Source organism: Euprymna scolopes, chromosome 4 (assembly GCF_053919585.1).
Source record: "Euprymna scolopes isolate OS-2025 chromosome 4, ASM5391958v1, whole genome shotgun sequence".
Lineage (NCBI taxonomy): Eukaryota > Metazoa > Mollusca > Cephalopoda > Sepiida > Sepiolidae > Euprymna > Euprymna scolopes.
This window is the reverse complement of record NC_136485.1, coordinates 67,621,686-67,639,226: the sequence shown is the minus strand read 5'-3', so window position 1 is coordinate 67,639,226 and position 17,541 is coordinate 67,621,686. Positions and strand designations below refer to the sequence as shown.

Sequence of the window (17,541 nt, the reverse complement as noted above, 5' to 3'; positions counted from 1 at the left end):
GTTTGGGCTAACTATTTCTCTGGCCTTCATCAGGTGTTTAACCGCGACAAGGATAGGAATGCTGAGTCTCTTAACTGTACTTCCAGTAATTACTGCCTTCGATAGTTGTTGTTGCAAATAAATAAATAAATATACAAATTACTCATCTTAAAGGATTCCAATAATAAAAAATAAGAGTAACATAGTGGGAACAGATGCCCCCAAACTATAGTAGCTCAGGTTGACAATACTAAGCAACATTTTTAGGATTCTCCTAGAATTAATAAGTTATTTTGTATTAATGTTGAAAACCATTTCACTCTAAATAATTTGACTGTCTGAGATAGGATTTAACTAAAATGAAGGTGCTTTTCCAGAATTCCCCTTTCATTAAAAAAAACAAACTTTAGGGGGTTGATTGTTACCACCCCTAATAAAATAACTGTTGTTGAACATGCAACACGAAATAAATAACAAAACTTCTTTTAAAACAAAAGATTTATTTGGATGGCAGAAGGTCAAAGGTTGAAAAAGAAGGAGTAGAAAGTTCTTTGGGTGTGTCAGTACGTACCCATGATGGAAAGAAAATATTGTATTCCAAAAACCATGTAAATTGATCAAGTGGTTTTATTTTTATAAACAAAAATCATTTTTAAGAAATTTGCATTTTTCCCCATGTTAAAAATGGCTTTCTAAAATCTTGCATTTTGAATTATTTAAAGTTATTTCCTTTGTTCAGTCTGTTTTCAAAATCGCTCCTCGGTTAACCATATGATTTTGTTTTCTTCTTTAAAAATAAAACTACTTGATCAATTTACGTAATTTTTGCAATACAATTTTTTTTCGTCACTGATGCATCATACATTTTCCTTTAGTTTTCTTTTGTAATATAAGGGGAATTCTGGACAAGAACTAAAATAAAATTTGTAAAAATACATAAATTCAGGATAGAAGAAGAAAAAAGAATTTTTCTTTCTTTTATGGCAGCAGAAATTTCTTGGTATTTTTTTATGAGAATACCTAGCGTAGTATAAACACCCCCAACCTCCACATGTTAAGGACAGTTTTCGGAAAAAGCACTTCAACTGCGAAAGCTATTTTTAACATAGGGAGGTTGTGGGTGTATATTTCTGAAAGCCGTTCTTAGCATGGAGAGGTTGGGGGTGTTTATACTACACTGGGTACTCTCGTAAAAAAAAAAATACCAATTTCTCTTGATATTTATTTAAACCTTTGTCGTAATTACTGATTCCACAACAAACTGAAAGTCTGCTACATCAATTACATTACCACTGACAGCAGTCAATAATTCTTCGATTCTTTGGGCATTAAGTTTTTTTAAAGTACATAATAACTCTGTAATTTTGTCGACTAATTTCTTTTTTGCTGGTTCTGATGTAATCATGACATCTTCGACAGAAACATCATAAAGCAGTTTCAACAGCACCTTAACAAGGAAATCTAAGTGGGGCACAACTCGAGGCCAAGCCACCTCAAGAATTTTCTGCAAACTACAGAGGATATTTAGTCTTGCAGTCTCGTGTGGTCCATCATGAATTTCCAAATAAGTCTCGATAACGCGCAGCAAAGCCTTCATATGTCGAACGCATGTGATTCCCATTGTTTCTATAAGCGTTGGGATAAAACTCGTGTAGATCCTACGAAACGCCAGGTTGTTCTCCATCTCTGCGTTGTAAAGTATTAATTCGAATATTTCATCGTAATGATTGTAGTCTGTGTTCTGGGAGCTTCGGGGATTTTCCTCGATGACTGAGAGAATGGATAGCAAAGAAAGCAGAACATTTCTCAACACGTCCTGTTCCTGTGTGTACAGTTGATGCTTCAGAGCATCAAAGATGACAGCATGTCGGTTGTACCAACGCAGTTCTTCTTTGCTAACGTTCGCAATGATATGAGCCAAGCATTTCAAACCGGTCATTTTGTGCTCAGTTATGAAATCATCAACAAACAAAAGCACGTGAGGCAAAATCTGGTCAAGATAAAAGCTTAAATACGGATATTTGACCTGCATCAAACACCAACAAAATGTCGACTTCACATGTGGGTTTTTCGGCCATTTATCTTTGATTAGGCGCGATTGATTGGAAGAAAGAACTTTACCAAAAATGGAATCTGCGTACCGGAAACTTTCCAGAAATTCAGTTTCAGATGAGAAGGGGCTCCAGACTAAGAGTTCCGATAGACTGTTACGTGAGCAACAAAGTGACAGAGATTGTAGTAAATCGTTCGCTGCTCGAACCGAGGAATCGTTTGTCCAGGGAGGATTGGTTTCGTGCGTTGTTGCATGTGCACCCGCTTTTGCAACCAATCGTGCAGTTAATTCTAGAAAAAGTTTAGGGGAAGAGAAATCCTTTGGCGACGATCGTCGAAAAAACACGGTGAAGAATTTAAATACAGCAGTGGCCCTGACGGCAGCTTTTGGAAAATCTTCTCCCGTATAGTCATAAAACTCGCGATCCACAAATTCTTTGATGTCAGCATGCGATTCGATACGAAGTAGATCCTTGAAATATTCTTCTTCGTGATAAGCATCGTCTTTTTCCGTATCCGATTCTTTCAGGCCAGACGTCAAAGAGTAATCATTGGGACACAATCGAAGAAATGCGGAAACTAAATCGATGCGACAAGAGGGACGACATTGGCAAGTGGTGGTCACGTCTTCGGCAATGTTATGTAGAACTGTCGCGAAAAGATATGATTTGCTTATAGAAAAGACTGTCTCTTTTGCAGTAGATATTTCCGATTCTGGGTCTTCAAGAACATTCCATAAGTCGGAGAAATGTTTTATATCAGACATATTGTCTTACATTTACTTAGTTTTTTACACAAAAATGCAAAACAAAAACATTCTAATAATTTTATCACATCAATATAATCACTTACTTAATTATCTGCCTTTAAAAAAGTGTTGTTTTTTTATAATTTTTTTCTGTTTTGTAAATATATTTTTACAGATACAAACGGTTTTAGAATCCTAATTAGTTAGCAAAGAGAGAGAAAAGAAAACACGAGTTTCAATGAAAATGCGATTAGGGATCGTTTCATAAACAGGAAGTAATTGATACGGTGTAAAAAGAAAAAATACTATTTTATATTATCCGTTTTATTTTCTATATAAATAAAGTCTACAATATTCAGATTAATGCATTAAAAATTTGCTCAGGTGCACGTAATATTATTTTGGTATTATTTTAAAGTGAAAATAAAGTAATTAGCTTAATTAGTTCTTATTACTTTTTTTTTTCACTTTGGGCTAAGTTTTTAATGGGGAAATTTTTAATGCGCACCGGATTTTCTATTTCCTGTGTGCTCTTTCTCTTCTGCCAACATGGCTTTCACATTGTATTCATTACTCGAAGCAGCTTTATTATGTTTAAATGCTGTCTGTATTCTCAACGAAGAAAGATTCTTGGCAAAAAGTAAGTAATCAATTCTTCGAACGGATATTTCAGGTGACATTTTTTTCTTGTTAACTACGGTTTATTTATACAAAGTTAATAACGTTATTGTGTTCCGTGCTGACGTTCGCAATTATTGTACCTATTTACAATGCCTCCCCACGAGACAGAGTTAGACACCAGGGTCGTTTTTTAACGTGGAGAACAGGTACAAAAATAGAAATTGTCTCAGTCGTGAAGGATTTCTCCTCCACTGAAAGAGAACGAGAAATGGAAATGCCGCATCTGAAGAACATATACTACACTTTGATCTTGGCCAAAAATGCAATAAAACAACCGGAATTCTATAACACGCTCCATTGAACCTGGTTCAATTATACTATAGTGGCTGTTAGAATATTTGGGAATTTTTAAGTAGTGAAAAAAATACAACAAATAAATGAGGTTTGTATTACTGTACACATAGATTCGAAAAAGTTGTCAAAAAACAAATATATAACAAATAAATGTTATCAAAGGCAAGATAAATTACTTTTCTACCAAACTGGATATAATTTTCGTGTTTTTATTCAATTTAACATGTTTATTCAGCTCGAAAAGCGCCCGACACTCTCTTTAACACGGTAAGTTCAGGAAAAGATGTTATAAATAATAAACTAGACAAAATACTGTTAGAAATTCGCTCATTATATGTTACCGTGACATAAGTTGACATATATTCGGTGTTTTTTTAATAGTATTTTGTTTAGTTTATTATTTATAACACCTTTTCCCAAACTTACCGTGTTAAAGGGAGTGTCGGGCGCCATTTTGAATTTTCCAATACATCGGTAAACACTGCATGTTTTTTCGAGCTGAATAAAAACAAAAAAATGTATCCAGTTTAGTAGAAAAGTAACTTATCTTGCCTTTGATAACATTTATTTGTTATATATTTGTTTTTTGACAACTTTTTCGAATCTATGTGTACAGTAATAAAAACCCAATTCATTACTATTTCGGTCAATGTGCACTCACTGGTTGTCCAACCTGCAAAGAGTGTTTATTCCGAAAGCCGTTCTTAACATGAGGTTAGGAGTGTTTATTCCGAAAGGTATTTTATTTTTCAACCTCCATATGTTAAGAACGGCTTTCGGAATAAAGTCCCTTTGCAGGTTGGACAATTGTTTTCTTACTAAAATTGTTGATTCTTTTTTTTTTTTTTCATGCGTGCTTAAATAAAATTCACTGAAAATGGAACGAAATAAATAACGAAATAAAATATATATAACACTAAAGGGTACTGGTCGCGGTAAGAGTTCCCTGCCGAACACCCTCCAAAAACAATGATGTCTCCCGTTTCTCGCGCAGCCGCAAAGGACATGTTTTAGTTGCCATAGTAACAACACTTTTTATCGACATTGTTTTACTGTTTAAAGACATTACTACACATTTATTAATAATATCTCACTTTTAATCACTTTTATCGACTTTATAAAAATTTTTTATTACTCTTTTTAAATGACAACGTTAATGTTTATGAATATTGAAATAAAACATTACTACACATTTATTAATATCTTTTTTTTTCTTTACTGTTTATGTGTCAATTTTATCGACTTTTTTTTTTACTGTTTATGTGTCAATTTTATCGACTTTTTCTTTTCTTATATTGAATATTGAAATAGAAGACATTACTACACATTTATTAATAATATCTTTTTTTTTTTTTTTTACTGTTTTACTGTTTGTGTCACTTTTATCGACTTTTTCTTTTATGAAACTTATCGGCGGTTCTTGAAATTTACTTACCACAAAACTTGTCGGCGGTTCTTGAAATTTACTTACCACAAAATGATGATAGAATAATAAATTTACTTACGTTTTGCCATAGTAACAACACTTTTTATCGACATTGTTTTACTGTTTAAAGACATTAGAAATACGATTTAAAATATAGCGCGGATCATAAGTGCACTAGCACCCATTTTCTTATTAATAAATGTTTAGTAATTATTTTTCTTTTAATATTCATAAACAGTAAAAACGTCGTCATTTAAAAAGAAAATGCTATTTAAAAAAGAAAATAACATTGATTAAACGTAAGTAAATTTATTATTCTATCATCATTTTGTGGTAAGTAAATTTCAAGAACCGCCGACAAGTTTTGTGGTAAGTAAATTTCAAGAACCGCCGATAAGTTTCATAAAAGAAAAAGTCGATAAAAGTGACACAAACAGTAAAACAGTAAAAAAAAAAAAAAAGATATTATTAATAAATGTGTAGTAATGTCTTCTATTTCAATATTCAATATAAGAAAAGAAAAAGTCGATAAAATTGACACATAAACAGTAAAGAAAAAAAAAGATATTAATAAATGTGTAGTAATGTTTTATTTCAATATTCATAAACATTAACGTTGTTATTTAAAAAGAGTAAAAAAAAAAGTTTTAAAAAGTCGATAAAAGTGATTAAAAGTGAGATATTATTAATAAATGTGTAGTAATGTCTTTAAACAGTAAAACAATGTCGATAAAAAGTGTTGTTACTATGGCAACTAAAACATGTCCTTTGCGGCTGCGCGAGAAACGGGAGACATCATTGTTTTTGGAGGGTGTTCGGCAGGGAACTCTTACCGCGACCAGTACCCACTAAAGAAGTAAATAACACAACACATTAAATTTAAATTCATGTGAAATATATGTACGAATAAATGCTTACTATGGAGCATGCTGCAGCTGCACTTATTATATTTTTATTTAGTTTAGCTCAGATACGCATTTATCAGAAAAGATGTATTTCCCGTTATTTCATTAAGAACGAATTACTATTTCGTTATCTTTCTTAAACGTTACATTTTCGATCCAAATAAATCAACAAACAGTAAACGGGGGAAATACATCTTTTCTGGTAAATGCGTACCTAAATTAAAATAAATAAATAAATAAGTGCAGCAAAATAAATAAATTTCGTTTCATTTACGTTTCCGAGTTTCCGGTTCGGTCTTTGAGTTTGATGGATGCGGACGACTTTTTTTAGCGGTGATTTAGCCAGGGTATTCCGATAGTTACATTTATCCCCCAAAAGCAATATAAGTTACTCCTCTACTTATCGGATAACATTTTTTGGTTCTTCTTCATTATTGTAGTGAAATACAACAGCTGAAAAAAATGAGTTTTCATCCAAAACAACAATAACTACTAACTATTTTTATCAATTTCAACAATAAGCAATGTTACCTAATTGTCATGCCACAATTAGTTAAATATTATTGCATAAAACATGTACTTTGTACAAATAGATGATTGCGTAACATCCACCTTTTAGTAACAAGACGGACCGAGTTAGGTCGAGGCCGCCGAGTATCTCGGCGGTCTCGGTTAGGTCCCCTGACTTCATGCTATTAATTTATGTACACACTTGAAATATTTTCGAGAACTATTTTCATTAATAATGAATATTTTATATTATCGTTTTTCATAATTTTGGGATATTTACATTATTGTGACCTGACAATTTAGTAAATACCATTGGTTTCACTTGAAATTCGATATTTCAATTTTCGAATTTTGCTACAATAATGAAGAGGAACACATTTTTTGTGTTTTAACAGACGTGACTTTTTAATCTAATGCACAGCTAGTGTCAATTGGAATGAAGTTTAAAGTATATAGCCTAATCATTGGTTCTTGTTAAATCCCTGAAGTTAAGCAACGTTGAGCCTGGTCAGTACCAGATGGGTGACTATTTTGGAATACCAAGCGCTGTATGTAGGAGGAAGTCAACACCTTTCTGCAATAATTGCAAAAACTTAACATTGTCACCCCCCCCCACCGACTGTGATATACATGCGATTGGAGACCGCTTTTTTTCTTTTTTTTTTTTTACATGGAGGTCACCACTTATCAAGGCCCAGAAGCCACTCGGGGATAAGGGTTATTTTGTGTACAGTAATCAATGAGATAGTATCGTAGTAATCATTAGTATTGGATATTTGATAGGGTGTCTTAAGAGAGCGGTTTGTCAGGAATTTGTTTATATTGGACTTGAAGACATTCAAGTTGTAGTCAGGTGGGAAACAGGCAAACGGAAGAGAGTTCCACAGTTGTGCACTTCTAAGAAAGAAGCTCTACTCATGGACTCTACGTTTGGATTTAGGCACAGATAAAGAGTGGGGAAAGTTAATGACAGTAGTTTCAGCTAGACGGGTATTTTTCGTGAAAGATTGGTGAGGGGGGGAGGCGAGAGATTGGAGCTCAGACAAGCACTTGATATGGAAATAATGATAAAACAAAGACAGGCTTGCAACATCTCTTCTGTGGGAGAGAGGCTGCAGGGAAGAGAAAAGGGCATCCCCCACTAAGCCACAAAGTCTATTTTGTACTCTGTCAAGACAGGATAGGCTGCTTTTAGCAGCTCCTGCCCAGATGTGGCAGCAGTACTCCATCCTTGGACGTACTTAGCTTTTATACAGATAGAGAATTGCATCAGTAGTGAGACATCTTCTGGAGCAGTAGGAGGATCTCACCATTTTCCCAGCATCCTTGGCAACAGACCTAATGTACATGTTCCATTTCAGATCAGGAGTAAAGGTCAAACCCAGAAGCTTGTCAAAACATGGAGCCTTCCCAAGACGAGAGCTATCCATTTCAATTGATGCCAGATGGGGATCAGAGCATTGATGATGTAAAGATAGAAGCTTTGTTTTAGATGCATTAAAAGTAACCAGCCACCTCTTCCCCCATTGTACCATGTGCTCAAGATCAGAGGAGAGAGAATTAGAGAGAACTTTGTTATTTACGCCTTTGATGTGTTGCCATTAGATGGTTGTGTCATCAGCATAGATGTCAACAAATGATTTAAGTATATGTTTTGAGAGATCATTGATATAGATCAGGAAGAGAGTTGGGCCCAGGATGGACCTCTGAGGGACTCCAGCATTAATACTGTGGGCCTCTGATTTCTGCCCATCAACCACTACTCTTATGAACCTATCAAAGAGAAATGATTTAATAATTGAGAAAACATTTCCAGTAATACCGTAGCTGGAAATCTTGTGAAGTAGGCCCTTATGCCATACCTTATCGAAGGCCTTTGATATGTCAAGAGCAATTGCCCTGGAAAGGAAGCCTTTGTCAAGAGATTCACTAATCCTATAAGATATAACCGTTAGCACATTTGCTGTAGATCTTGCGGTGCGGAAACCATATTGTGTGTCACTAAGAAGGTTGTTTCTGTTGAGGTAGTTTAATACTTCTTTATTTAATATAGATTCCAACAACTTAGTCATGACACACAGGAGACTTATTAGTCTGTACTGAGAGGGAGATGACTTTTCACCTGAATTAAATACAGGGCATACTGATGAGGTTTTCCAGGATGTTGGAAAGCACTTCTCCTTAAGGCAACGCTTAAACAGTTTTCTAAGTATGGGGGCAAGTTCTGGTTGAAGCTTTTTCAGCACTATAATTGGAATGCCCTCAGGGCCAGTTGCTTTACTGGAATCAAGGTTCTTGATTAGCTTGGCGACCTCACACAGATATTTGTATGTTGCATAGCGTGTTGTCTGTTATAGGAGGAAATATGGGGAGTTGATGGCCTTCGTCGCTTAGGGTAGAATTAACTGCAAAGTTCTTGGCAAATAGTCTGGCCTTGTCTGATGCTGACGAGATGACCTCAAGTCCATTGATGATGGTTGGGATAGAACGCATGCTTCTGTTCAGGATCCTGTTTGCTATTTGCCAAAACTGGTGGGAGCCAAACCGCTGCTCAGCTACTTTGGATTTAACAGACTGAGCATATAGCTCTCTTGCATTTTTTATTACTCTTTTACAGTGGTTGCTGGCAGTCCTGAAAGCAGCTTTAGTCTCAGTACATCTATTACGTTGGTAACTATGGCTGTTAGGTTTTTGTTGGAATTTTTTGGATGGTATGAATCGGCCTATGCCTACAGTTAACCATTCGGTCAGATCTGATACTATAGAGGACACATCCTTTTTAAACATGGAATGCAGAGGTAGATCAGATATGAATGTACGGAAGCTATCTCTGTCAACCATAGAGTATCGGTATACAGTACGGTGAAGAGATACATCTGAAGACTTATTACATTAAATTTTAACGGAGTGGTCAGAGGATCCCAGAAGAGATAAAACAGAACATGAACATAGCTCAGGGGAAGTTGTGAGAAAAAATGTCTAGAAGGTTTGCATACTGACCGGTAGTATCGGGCACACAGGTGGGTTTGTGAACAATCTGAGTGAGGTCATAGGCAATGGCAAAATCATGACAAAACCTCCCCTCATCATCGGTCTTATTTGAGTGGGTCAGCCATTCCACATTATGGACATTGAAGTCACTGCAAATGTGAATGTTAGCCAAAAGATGAGCAGACAGGATGTGGTCAATTTTCTCAGATATGCTCTTAAAGATAGTAACCCCACTGTTGTGGAGGCGATAGAGAGCAAATATAAATGCAATGGTGTAAGCAAGTGCAACCCGGGAGCACATATAAGGTAAATTAGGGTCTTCTCTGGAGAAAGCCCTACCACATGGAAAGCCATCTTTGATGTAGGCACATATTCCATGCCCATGGCGATCTTGGGGGGTCAGATTTAGATGTTAAGTTAGAGTATACTTTAATTATGAACTCATCTAGGGAAGTGGTTGGCCCTATGCCAGTTTCACTTAGAAAGAATATGTCCGGTTTCGTCTCCTGTAATTGTGTTTCCATCTCTCGAAGGTTGGAACGTAGACCCCTTGATGTTGGAGAAGGAGATATGGTAGTAGGAGTCTATGTTGGAGGATGGGGTTCTAGGTTTATTCGTGTTTTTTTTTGCTGGAGAGTTGTCATGTTGAGGTTTGGGATTTGTGGAACAGGTTGATAGACTTGGTTGGAGCAGGACAGAGAGGGAAAGTAAGAGGGAAAAAGACAGGAAATGTATTTTTTTTTCTTGCAGCAAATGATAAGGTAAAGCCGTAACAATTACCTACTAGTATGGCATCGAGAGGCCCTACCAGAAACTACTGCATGGTCCAGAATCCATTCACCAAATGGCAATACAGCAGCCCTGGTACTTTGCACCTGCTGATAGAACAGCCTCCTTAGTTGTTAATCCAAGGTTCGGATCCCTGACTATCAGGTGGATAACGTCAGCCCAGATGAAACGTTTACCTCCAGCACCCTTACTAGTGACATGACCAAAGGATAGACAAGAAACAGAAAATTTCCAACATCTCATGCTACTGCTCACAAAGTAATACCGACCTGGAAAACAGCTTTTTCTTCACCCTTTGTCAGAAAAATCACTCATTGAAAATGAGAACTGAAGGACAAAAAAGGAGAAGCGAGAGTTACTGGGGCTGCCAATAACACATCCACATGCATTATCTACTCTCCATAGGTGAGAGGACTTATTAATATCTACTTAATATAAGTCCGTTGCTCCATTCCCAGTTTAGGAAAGTATTTGAAGTTAGTCTCCCCTCCTATATTAATGCATGGATACTTTTGCCTTTATCTACCTCGAGTTAGAATGTTCCAGCAAGTGGTGACTGCTTTGTAAAAAAAAAAAAAAATTAAATTTTTTACCAATCTTTTGAATCTCTGGATTGTAAAACAAACCCAAAAAACGATTTTAGGATATGTTTCAAATATGGCTATTTAAAAAAAAAATTAAGCTTTGGGTTCCATTTGTTAGTCAATGTTTTATATAAGATTTTTTTTATGCCTTTTCTTTTTCTTTTTTTTTTTTTTTTTCGGTGAAAAAGACGAGTAAAAATGTATATTATTGAATCAAAATATATTAAAAACAAATTACAATATGCATATTTTTTTATTTAGATGTGGTAAACTTTGTATTTTCTTTTTAAGAGGGCTCAAATAAAAATTCAATGAACCTTTTAAATTAAATTCCCACATTTGTATTGAGTGAAACTCTTATAGCAGCATGAATCATAGTTTCGCTAAAGTGTTGACTACAATCCATACTGAGAATTAAATCTATAATATAAATCTCACCTGTCTGTTTAAATGTATGTATGTCTGCCTAAAACTTTTGACAGAGGCGACAAATTTTCACAAGATAATATCGTTTTGAGGCTTTGGGCGACAAATATCGAAAAATTGAATAGGAACATTAATTCCTTCATTCGCAACTGGGCACTTTTCTACAAGGAGGGGTCGCTTTTTTTGCCAATATTTTCTATTGACTAGCCTTAATTTAAATTTTTGCCACTTCCGGTTTGCCGATGGACGCAACTTTTTTTTTTTTTTTTTTACTTTCTCTTCCTTCTTCACGATACGGGTTCGAGCCTGCCTACTACCACAATTTTTTTTTATTGCTTAACACACACCGCCGAACACCAGGGCAACGCCGGACACCCAGGCTAGTATAAACAGAAATGTTGGAATTATTTTTTATTTTTAAATTTGTATTTATCCTAAACAAGACAAATTGCCGCCGAGATGTAAGAGACTACCGTGAATTAGGGATTATGCCTACAGGGGCACACTAGGTAGGGAGTTGAGCAGCAAACTTCTGCATGTTAGAATAGTTGGGAAGCAGGATACATGGAGGGAATTCCAAAGTCCAGCACTTTGAGGGAAAAAAGTTATTAGAGTAGAAGGCTCTCCAGCATCAAGGGGAGGGGGGAGAAGCGAAAAAGTGGGATTTTGCAGCTTGACAAGTTAGTCAAATAAGTAAAAACATAAAATCATGGTTGAATAAAAGGTGTTTTCATATCTTTTGATTTCTTAAATATAGTTTCATTATTTATTTATTTTTTTTTTTTACTTTTCTTTCCATTAATCATAACTGCTAAATTCAAAGCACGTTGCCGTTCTGTGTCAAAAAAAAAAAAAAAAAATAACAAATGTTTCAGCACTTTTCCAATAGTGCACCTTGATGAAATATGGCTGTTGAAAAGAAAATAGCAAGAAACCATTATGAAGTGTCTACTTTTAATGGAGTTAAAAAAAAATACTGTTGAATCATAATTTACAGAAATTAATCCACTAGTTACGCTTTTATTAAATACTAGCATGGGTATCCAGTGTTGAGCAACCACCTCGCAACCCTAAAAAAAAATAATTAAAATAATAGCGCGTGCCCATGCGAGCACACAAAAAAAATTAGCCGCAGTAGCTAGGCTCAAATCTATAATGCAAAAAGAGGAAAAGGAACTGAAAAAATGTGTTAACCGACTCGGCCACGGCGCACTTGTGATGTCACAAGCCTTCAAAATAACATGTTTTAAATGTATGTTGAGATCGCGAGGCAAGAATAACTTTGCAAAAATGTCAATGCAAAAACTGACTCCTCCTTGCAAAAAACGGCCCACTCGACGGTCAAAGAATTAAACTTTTTTGTCAATTTTTCATTATTTGTCGACCGAGAGATTGATCTTTCTAATGCGACCAATTATATCGCAGTGCGACGCGTCTATCGAAAGTTTTTGGGAGACATACAAACACGCACACACAGACATACATTTTGCCTTTTATATATTAGACTAGCGGGGGGTACCCGGCGTTGCCCGGGTGTTTGTAGGTGTGTGTATGGGGGGGGGGGTAATTAATAACCCTGCTTAAATATTATAAAAAAGACGATGTAAAAAAAAAAATCCAAAACCAAAACGGAAAAAAAATGGCATAAATAAACCTGTGTATGGGGGGAGGTGAAAACTAAAGAATAAGCGAAGTAATAAAAAAAACCGTTGCCCGGGTGTTTAAAGGTGTAAAAGAAAAAAAAAATAGTTTTGATCGGGAAGAGGGATTGAACCCGGAAGCCTTGACGCGGAGGTGGAAACCAAAGCCAACTACTTAACCATCTCGACCACGAGTGAGAGTAATTGATTAGCGTGTTAAGTTAGGGCTTATAAAGCTAGTAAAAGAGGTTTGAGTGACAGGAAGACACTAAATGAGGTCATTGCGGGATCGTTATTTTTAGTTTTCACTTCTCCCAGATGATGGTGGGAAGAGGGGAAAGCAGCGCGAAAGCCGAGAACAGCGTTTTAATTTAATTTCACTGTATTTATACTAAAATGCAGGACAAACAGGGGACAGAGCGAAATAGCGCGAATCTCAAAAGTCGACGTAAATAAATCTAGAGATGACCCATGTTCCCAAATCCTAGATATTATGATATAGGGGGTATATAAACAGTTTTAACCGATAGTAACGACCCCGGGAGCGCGTACGAAAGAAGCCTTTGCGAGACATACACGAAATAGTCACACACATTTTGCCTTTTATATATATAGAAAATATTCAATGTTTATCATTAGGCAGAATTTTGCAACCATTGTCAACATCATTATGAAAGTCGAGGGAGATGATTCAAACGTTTTGGAAAGAAATCAATTAAAATGGTGTATAATACAAGAAAAAGGAATTATTTCTTGAATATCATGTCAACGTATTACTTCTTGCTTGGAGGAGTTGAGTAGTGTACTTCAACAAGAAATTGTCAAAATCGGCTGTTTATGAGCAAATTCAACACTTAGTAGCAAAAATATTGCAACTGTAAGAGGGGAATGTTTTTGTTAGAATATTTATTTCATTTGATAATTTTTTATTTCCTTAATAATTTTTATTCTTAAACTTATATCTTAACTAAAAATTAGAATGATACTAAAACTAATCATTGAAACAAGTGAGTTCAGATGCATGTAATTAAAATTGATTTTCAGACATTTGAATAATTTCTTTGATTTTCCTTTTCAGTTGGATGGTCAACGGTGGATCAGCGGGGATTTGGAGAAGAGCCTGGAATGAAAGCTCAAATCCTCAATCTGATCAGATCTATTCGGACTGTAATGAGAAGTAAATATCCCCTCACCTTATTTATTTGCTAGTTGAACCTCAATCAAGGTCTTTTCCAGCATTTAAATTTGAATATCTCAAAAGTAGGAGGCATAACAAGAAAATTGACTGAACGAATAAATGATTTGCGACAAAAGAAAAATTGAGTTTAGAATGTTTAGGTTTAACTACTTTACTAGTGAGAAGAATGAGAGTAGATGTAATTTGTACCCCTAAAATAATTAAAGCGATTTTTAAATATGGAACACCCTCCCTCCCATCTAATACCCCATTTTTTTTCAATATCTCTCTTCACACTAGAAATTTATTGAAAGGTAAGACATAAATCTATTGAGCAATTAGATATTTTTCTGAAATCAAATATTTTTGAATGTACCGAATCAAGTTTTAAAAAAAGAGCTCTAGGGTACAGAGTTTTAAAAATAAACTGAATGAATTCAGAAATAACGGAAAAATGACATTACAAGAGCAATTTTTTGGATCTATGTGATGAAATATTCATGCAAGTTTAACATTATATATCTTATATTTTGTGTGTGTTGTATACAGTGTGTGTATCTTACTATATATAAAGTTAAGTATGTGTCTATGTTATATATTCATATGTATATGATTCACTCCTAAAGTAATTAACTGATCATTATGAATTTTGGAACACAGCTGCTGAGTGTAAGGTATTATATGGACTATATTATATTTTATGTAAAAGGTGAAGGTTTGTGAAAATTCAAATATCTCCTACTTCTGTGAAATTGTAAGAATACATATTAGACATCAATTAATAAACATTCCTCAAATTTTAGTTTCTTTGAAATATTGTTTTAAAGACTCTTTAGGGAGCATAATATGGAAAGAGTCTGCCATTTGAAAATTTAAGTATTTCAGATTTACATCAAATTTAATTTAGACACCAATTATGCAAAATGTTCTGAATTTAAATTTCTTAAGACTCCTTTAGCTTAAGCTTTAAACATGTTCTAGAATCAAAATGTGTGTAATGGATTTTGATCATAATTGGAATAAGGATTCTAGACATAGGTTTAATATCATTCTATCATGTCTTTAATCTTCATAATATATTGCATAATCACATTGACACACTGATTCTCGTTAAATCACTGAAGTTTAATATCGTTGAGCTTGGTCAGTACTTTATCTTGGCATTGTTTCCAGTCATTCTGGGCTTCTCCTTGCCGCTGGAATCATACAGTGCTGACTCAGGAGAGATGTTGTATGTGATTTCACAACCATTGCTTCAAAATTACGTGCATATCAACTAGTGTTGGGGTAATTAATCTAAATCAGGAATCAAAAAAATCGTTACTTTTTTGGGATATCAGAATTGGAAAAAATTGTGCCAATATTCTTTTATCCATAATGTTTCTTTTCATTGTTTTTATTTGTTTTCGGTTAAAACTTAATTTTCCATGGCTCGTGTTAATGATGAAATGATAAATGTATTTTTATTTTTTATTTTAAACTGTCAGAAAAACTAAAATCTACAGATCGCCTCCATAAGTGTATTTATACGTTTAGGAAATTATATGTACATATTTCATGTTTTTTGTGGTAATTCTCCAAAAAACAACTCTATTTAGAAATTTAAAAGAATCGGAATCAGTAATTTCGAACAGAATCGGTAATTGTATCAGAATCAGTAATTGTATCGGAATTGGGGATAAATATTAGAATTGTCCTATCACTAGTAGCTACCCTTACAAAGACTGAATGGGGCCTATGAATCTTTGTAAAGGAATAAAAGGAATGTAAAACTGTTTTTGGAAATTAGTTTTACCCATCTTGGGACAGGTATATGTTGTATGTGTATTAATAAAATTGTGACAACTCGTGTGTAGTTTGTCTTATGAAGAAAAGCTCATTTCTTTTCTTCATAAGACAAGATGACAGTTCATAGCAGATAGTGGTTAAAAAAGGTCTCGTAACTGGAAAAATGATTAATAAGATGAATAAAGTATTAGACTTTAGAATCTAACAAAATTATTATTTATTTCTATATGCTCTGTTATATTTTAAACATCGAGCTTCTGATTAAAAAAAAAAAAGATTGGTAAACATAAATAAAAAATATATGGAAAAGTATACATTTTCACAAACCTGTATATACAGGGTGCCCCCCCCCAAAAAAAAGGGCCCCAACTCTAATTAGGCCCCGTTTCTTAGTGTTTTGTCTGAATGAAATGAAACTTTGGTCATAACTAGTTCATTATATTCAAAACATCACATCAAAACACTAGGGTCTTTGGCCTTTTTTTCTCCGTTCTACAGCATATATTCTAGATGGCCTACATTTAGCTTTTGTTTTTTGGGGGTCACCCTGTATATGTGTTCGTATTCATTTAAAAATACAGTGCATATATATTAGAAACTTGTGTTCAAATGCTCTCAATCACCATTTTATAATCAATGTCACTTAAAATTTTATGACAAACTGATATTGCATTTTATAACAGTGATTTTCTTTGTTTTCAGTTCCTCTGATTGGACTTAATGTATTTACAATAGCCATTATGTTGCTCTTTGGCTAAAGTATCAACTTTATTCTTCGAAGAACTGCAGCCTTTATCAAGAAACCATCATGCTTCCTTTTAAAGCCAATTACTTTTTCGCTAAAGAAAAAATTATTTTAAAAATGTTTATATTAAAATTATTTGAACTTTATACTTTGTTGTTTCATTTCTTTAATTAAAAACATAAATTTAAATGAACCGGCATCGTTTTTGCCAACTTGATTCTGTTATTATTGACATTGGTCTTGGGATTTTTCTCTTGGGCTCCCGAAAATCAACCTAGATTAGACCATTTCTGTAATGATCTGGTCCCTCTTGATTTTGCGGTGGGAGTTTAGTTCTGTACATTTCTAGGCGGTCCACCCTCCCAGGCTTTGCCTTCTCTGTTTGAGAAGCGGTTACTTTATTGCTAATTGTGTGAGGTGCCTTTACCAGGGAATGCCGACGAGGCTGGCCAGGTACTTTTTGCAAGTCAGTGTCCCACCTTGGGGATGCTGACTTCTCAATTTCACTTTCCGACCCTGGTGAGAGAACTAAACAACCATTCTAAAATTGGCTCCTTACAGAAGGAACCATATAAAGGTTTGATCCTAAGTATGACTTTAAAAAGCATCTAGTGATGAGCCCCCATTTGGGTGCTGTGGGGAATGTGGAGTTGCTCTTTAGTTACCATTGCTCCCAGGTCCGGAGTGGTAGTATCTGTTAGGGAATCTGGTGCAACTAGATTAGGCTGTCTGAAGATACTGCATCAAATATTAGAAATCACTACTTCGCTGACAGGACGATTACATTTTAAAAAATGTGTGTAAAA

The 17,541-nt window shown here is 34.8% G+C and overlaps 2 protein-coding genes across 2 annotated transcripts; one reads left to right on the top strand and one right to left on the bottom strand.

Moving 5' to 3' along the window:
- Window positions 1-459: 459 nt before the first annotated feature.
- Window positions 460-3,060, bottom strand: LOC145268205 (TELO2-interacting protein 2-like). Its single transcript, XM_080123472.1, has one exon. The coding sequence runs from the start codon at window positions 2,795-2,797 to the stop codon at window positions 1,205-1,207; it is 1,593 nt and encodes a 530-aa protein (XP_079979598.1). The 5' UTR covers window positions 2,798-3,060; the 3' UTR covers window positions 460-1,204.
- Window positions 3,061-3,267: 207 nt separating this feature from the next.
- Window positions 3,268-16,881, top strand: LOC145268209 (immediate early response 3-interacting protein 1-like). Its single transcript, XM_080123487.1, has 3 exons — window positions 3,268-3,419; window positions 14,104-14,202; window positions 16,693-16,881. Exons 1-3 carry the CDS (start codon window positions 3,329-3,331, stop codon window positions 16,746-16,748), a joined length of 246 nt encoding a protein of 81 aa, XP_079979613.1. The 5' UTR covers window positions 3,268-3,328; the 3' UTR covers window positions 16,749-16,881.
- The last annotated feature ends 660 nt before the right edge of the window (window positions 16,882-17,541 follow it).

Excerpts from the sequence above, each read along its gene's own strand:
- LOC145268205 (XM_080123472.1), bottom strand. The coding sequence starts at position 2,797 with ATGTCTGATATAAAACATTTCTCCGACTTATGGAATGTTCTTGAAGAC.
- LOC145268209 (XM_080123487.1), top strand. The coding sequence starts at position 3,329 with ATGGCTTTCACATTGTATTCATTACTCGAAGCAGCTTTATTATGTTTA. Across the intron at positions 3,420-14,103 it reads AGAAAGATTCTTGGCAAAAA|TTGGATGGTCAACGGTGGAT; the intron begins GTAAGTAATCAA and ends TTTCCTTTTCAG. Across the intron at positions 14,203-16,692 it reads TATTCGGACTGTAATGAGAA|TTCCTCTGATTGGACTTAAT; the intron begins GTAAATATCCCC and ends CTTTGTTTTCAG.